Source organism: Limulus polyphemus, unplaced genomic scaffold, assembly GCF_000517525.1.
Source record: "Limulus polyphemus unplaced genomic scaffold, Limulus_polyphemus-2.1.2 Scaffold1101, whole genome shotgun sequence".
NCBI lineage: Eukaryota > Metazoa > Arthropoda > Merostomata > Xiphosura > Limulidae > Limulus > Limulus polyphemus.
Genome location: NW_013666711.1, coordinates 9,663 through 15,577, shown reverse-complemented (window position 1 = coordinate 15,577; position 5,915 = coordinate 9,663). Strand labels below are relative to the sequence as shown.

At 33.9% G+C, this 5,915-nt stretch overlaps 1 protein-coding gene across 1 annotated transcript in view; it reads right to left on the bottom strand.

Annotated features, from left to right (window-relative positions):
* The window catches only part of LOC111083026, a 4,854-nt gene extending 2,184 nt beyond the window's left edge, over positions 1 to 2,670 (bottom strand). The window contains exon 1 of the mRNA XM_022389287.1: positions 2,317 to 2,670. Coding sequence (XP_022244995.1) covers positions 2,317 to 2,523 — 207 coding nt within the window. The 5' untranslated portion in view covers positions 2,524 to 2,670. The remainder of the gene's footprint in view (positions 1 to 2,316) is intronic.
* Positions 2,671 to 5,915: the final 3,245 nt, after the last annotated feature.

The following is a 5,915-nucleotide window of genomic DNA, read 5'->3' as shown; positions in this document are numbered from 1 at the left end:
TTTGTATCGAGGAAGAATAAACTGGGTTAATCAAGAAAGGACTTGTATCGCTGAAGTTTCTCGGAAAGAATTTATACCGGAAATTAACAAACAAGCAGAGACGTAACAACATGTAAAGAGAAAATGTCTAGGAAAAGATTAAGTATCATAATATAAAAGCGTATATTTAATGAAAAAATAAGATAAAAAGAGGTATTAATTCCAGCTTGATAATAGTGAATTTATTATTAATTTTATAGCTCAATGTAAATATACATGCAGCTCTGTACGTAGAATGTTTGAAAGTGAGTTTCTAATTTGTGAGATCGAAAGTAAACAGATATGGTGCGAAGCACAATCAGCAGGAAAAGCATGCTAATGCTACGGGCGTCTGGGAGGCATACCCACAGAAAATTTGTAAAAAAAAAAGGTGCCATGAGGTTAAACCTGGGAGCAATTTTTCATGAAATATAGCTTAACAATTGCATGGCTGTTCACATAAAATCCACAAACATCCAATGAAAATTCAACAAATCATCATACTGTTGTAACATTCCATAGGGAGTTAGACATAAATTAGGGTAAATATGTATGTTTTATTATAGCAAAGTACTGTACTATCTACATGACAAATAATTATTAATTTCTTAGTTATATTAATAACTTATATAAGCTTTTTTTTTTACATCATAAAAATAGGTGGTTCGGTCGAACCTTCCTACTTTGCACACACGTGAGACATGTCAGTTATTATTCGCGAAACATTTGGAACTATATATATATAAGTGTTGATTATTACACTACAATATCAAAAAACACAACAAAAAACACATATATTATTGAAATAAACGTACAAAATAAATCATATAATTTTATAATTAAACTGGATAAAAAATCACGCAACTTATGTCATCGACATTAATGTTCTTAAATGCATAACCGTTATGGTTACAGAACTTTTATATTTCCAGCTAGAGAAATATAAAATTCGTTTGATAAAGGGTAGTTCAATTTTTTGAGTATGCTTTGATTATAAATTTTAAAATACATAGTTAATTATATCCTTTATGGTTTATTATATATATACACACACAAATTGGTAAATTACATATTGAACTCTTTCTGTAAATTCGTTGATTTTCACAAGTAAAATATTTCTTATTTGCTTTATATTCTTCCTCTTTCGTAGAATATTTATAATAACTTGTACAGAAAAAGTTTTCGGTGGATGTGATATTTTCTCACTAGGCTTTCGTTGAGCTGCTATTTAAGTATATAGGCTTACCGGTTATTAAAGTTTCATATGGGAGTACTAGCCTGTACTTTCGAGAAACAGTTTTATATCACATTTATGGTTGGGAGATATATTATTAGTTATAGAATCTCGCGGGATAACTATAGTTTTTAAAAGGTAGAGCATACAAATGGGCATTTGACTTAGAAATAACTGGCGGACATAGTCTCAAAATACTTAGAGTTAATCGACTTTACAAAAACGATATTCCAGGTTCTACGCTGACCTTGGAACTACTTCCCGCAACGTAAATCGTGCCATACCTCAGACCATGACTGAGCAAAATTTCTTGACACCACATTGCAACAAGCTCCTACGCAAGACTGCGAGGTTAATATTAGATCATAAATCTTGACAAACATTCCACAGGCCTTCTACTGTACGCAATATCTACTTTCAAAACGTTTAAGTTAGAGGTATAAAAATCGTCGGAGCTTCAACGAGGGATTTCGCAAGCATGTAGTCGAATAAGATAGCTCTTATTTTAGTTTCTTCGGCGATCGTAAAAACGATCTTAACTTCGAAACGTGTCTAAAGCTTTTGAGTTGCATTGTTGATTAGTCTGGAGTTCACCATGAATAATTTATATGGATTCTAAGCATGTCGTCCGTGACAACGCGCCTCCATATTAGCACAACAATTCGTTCTTATAAAGTTTGTTTGTTGTTAAGAGCAAATCTACTCAATGGGCTAGCTGTGCGCTGACCACCGAGTGTATCGAAACTTGATTTTTAGCGTTATAAGTCATCATAGTTACCAGTTAGACAACAGGGAGGTCTCTTATAAAGTGCATTACATTAACCTTGTGTGTATTTAGTCCTAAAACAGCATTAATTAAATATTTGTATATTCGATACAAATAGATACTAAGCAAAATAAGAAAATATATTATCAAGTAATAACTAAGACTAGGAACTAGAAACATAAAGCTTCTTTTAGTGGTTTAAACTGCTAGAGTTACAAAACTGGAAAAATATGCTTTAAAACTCAGAAGTGTATAATATGATAGAAAAATTAATTTCCTGGTTTACGAATTTACTCACGGAAACAAGTTGAATGTTTGATTCTGCAAAATCACATTCGAGTTCTATGGCTCTGGAGCTGTATAACTGCCGAACACTACCTGTTCCGACGAAACGACCAGGATAGAGGTCGATATTTGTGGGATGAATATATCCTGAAGTTTCTGTCACTTTATCCATATATGTACCAACAATAATTACAATCGCCCTTGCTATAAAATGGTTCATGTCAGGTTAATTCCGAAATCTCTCGTTTATTTTCACCAAGAAAATATTTGTTTACTCTCTCTTCCGTTCGCGAAATTCCTTTTAGGAAACTCTGAGCCTATCGAAGACCGGTGGTTTACATTAAACATAAGTTAAGCTACTGTGTTGATATGTGAGGGTGGTATTACAGTTTTTATTTATGTTTTCTTTTTGAAAACATCACTGAAGCGAAACTGAACACTCATCTTACTACGTATACACAGAGAAAATGAATGCGAATTTTCTATTGAAATACTTTTGTGAGAGAACAATGGTCACACCCAAATGATACATTCGTTTTGTGATATAAATCTGTGTCAAGGTTCTCCCCTAATTTTTGGATATTCCTTTATATCTCTTTTCTTTAATCTTACTCGCTATGTTCATTATATCCTTGTAGCAACTACTTACCTCCAATATTTTAATATCTTTCTTCTAAAGACTAAACTATTACAAGTTTATCGCTGGTCTGGTATACAAAATCTATAATAACAGACCCGTATAAACTTATCCTTAGTGTTAAACATTTGTATGCTCGAACAGAATACCTTTAACGTGTTCTGATATCAATGACTCTGGTATTGTGAACGTTGTTAAATCACGCACATTGCTACATATTTAAACAAACTTAATCTTGTAAATTGAGGAAGCAACACATACATAGTCTTCATTACATGAAAAACGTTCACCTTTGTAAATCGCGTGCTACAAAACGAGATTTATTATGCGGAACGACACTACGGTTTCCTCAGCTTTCTTTCCACTATCTTGTTCGCATTTTTTTGAAGGATTAATATCAGCCATCCTTACATTTACTTCCTTTTTTCTGAAATGTTTTTCTTTACTTGTTTGCTTGCTGTTTTGATGCAGTGTTTCAATAAACATAGGAAGGTTGTATTTATAACCACCTTCTAAATACAATGAGGTTCCAATTGTAATATTTATTGTTTATCTACTATTGACTGGTAGTTTTTGTTTCACCCCGTACTTAAGCTTTTTAAAGGAACACCAAATTTCTGTAAAAAAAAGCTAACTTCAAGTGGTAATGATAACATCGTTTAAACTAGAATTATGATTTTTTAAATTAGTACTAGTTATTAGTAATACTTATAAAACCGGATACTCCACTTGAAACTATGTCACCTCAGTCAAATTGGTTAACAGCATTGTTTTGGTTTTTGAGTTATCGTGTAATAAAAATGTATACACTTTTTGTTATGATGCTTACATGCATTCCCAGAACTTGTGACGCAGTCATTACATAGATATTGTTATAAAAAGAAACATTGCATATTATTGTAAAATTTAATGATTTTTGAGGAGATATTTACAATACCATTTCGATGAACATTCCGAGCCATCCCTATATAGGCAGTGTTACCGCCTGCCTGATTACTATTTCATAATACTGAAAAAACAAAGGTTTCGATGATTTCGTCAAAAGAGGGGAAAATACATAGATATTAATGTAATCTCGAATTATTGCAGGATGTTTCGTAAAACTGAGCTGCTTACGGCTATCATCATACTGCTAATAATGAGAATATATAGAGAAACGCACGCATTTCTTCTCTAATTCGTCATTAGTAGTACTACCGCGATAAAATATTGTTACGTCTCTGTTCGTTTGGGCCCGGTATGGCCAGGTGGATAGGGTGCTCGACTCGCAATCTGAGACAAAATGTCTAGTAACTTAGAATGAAGCCTTGCATGTTCAGGTGGTTAGGGCGCTCGCCTCGCAATCTGCGAGTTCGAATCACACCAAACATGCTCGCCCTTTCAGCCATGGGGGCGTTATAATGTGACGGTCAATCTCACTATTCGTTGGTAAAAGAGTAGCCCAAGAGTTGACGGTGGGTGGTGATGACTAGCTGCCTTCCCTCTAGTCCTACACTGCTAAATTAAGGACGGCTAGTGCAGATAGCCCTCGTGTAGCTTTGCGCGAAATTCAAAAAACAAACTGTTCGTTTGTTAATTTCCGGTATAAATTCTTTCCGAGGAACTTCAGCGATACAAGTCCTTTCTTAAATAAAACTAGTTTATTCTTTCTCGATACAACTTTGCAATATACAGAATTTCCACAGTCACTTTATCTTAGCTACTTCTATAAACACACGCTATAATTCACAGCGATTCACAAACTTTACTTACGGTGCCTACTGTTCACTTGACTCAATTATCTTTCTCTATATCTATCTATGCAATTGTACCTTTTTTTCGCTGGCTTTATTTGCCGGGCTTATATACTAAAAAAGAGGGCGTCTGGAACAAACTAGAGTTGCTAGGAAAATTCATGATCCTTCGAGAAACTCCAATGCGCATGCTCCCAGCGTTGCGTGACTTCCACTGTCGTAACAATATGATAGTAAGAATGAACCATATATTCGGTGCCGGATTAACTCGAAGGCTAACCAGGCTGGTACTTCGGGGTCTCAAAGGTTTTTTGGGGGACCATCTAACTCGATTTTATACATGGGGCCCTAAAAATACATTATCCCCTTTCCACTAGTATTCTTAATCTAGTCCATTACGCATTTTGCAAATAATATGTCATGCCGCTTATATAAAGAAGATTTGTAAATGGTTATTTAGGAAAATGCCACTTATAACATCAAATGACCATGATTATATTATTGATAGGTCAATAAAATTCTGGCATTTCTACATAAAACGTTAGTAGTGTTATGAACTTTGAGCATGTTCTCTTTTGTTTGATTTGTTGCGATAGCATATTCTCAGGCAATAAAATACAGATTAGTGGGCTTCAAAAACAAACTATTTTTTCAAATCTATTTTCGACCGTTAGATTTTGGTACCGTGTTATTTACAAAGCGTAAGTTATAAGATTTTTCATGTTGATAATGAGACTAAACTGCTATGTAAAAAAAAATATCACTTCGAATCCAGATAGTCTTAAAAACTTTTTTATTTTTCACAAATTTCGCGTAAAGCTACATAAAGAGCTATTTACGCATAGCCATTCTTAATTTTCAGTTGATAGACTAAAGGGAAGGCTACGTTTGTCTGACTGAATAGTGGAATTTGACCGTTGCTCTTATAGAAAGCCCAAGACCCCAAACTGTGGAACACGTTTTTACAGCAATGGGCAGCGAACCATGAACCTTCTGAATGCCAGTCTGAGCACGCTAACTGCTAGACCAAAAAAAAAAAAGAAACCCAAGCTCCCTCAATACAAACCCCAAAACTTATTACAAAAATGCTCATGTAAGTTAACATGAAATTCTAAATTCAACGATATGACCTTTCTGATAATTCCCAGTCGTTCATTCCGTTATAAATAAAAGGTAAGCTTTTTTATTTCATTGATTACTTTAATATATTTCTTAGTTAACTTTTAATTAAATCGATTGCGG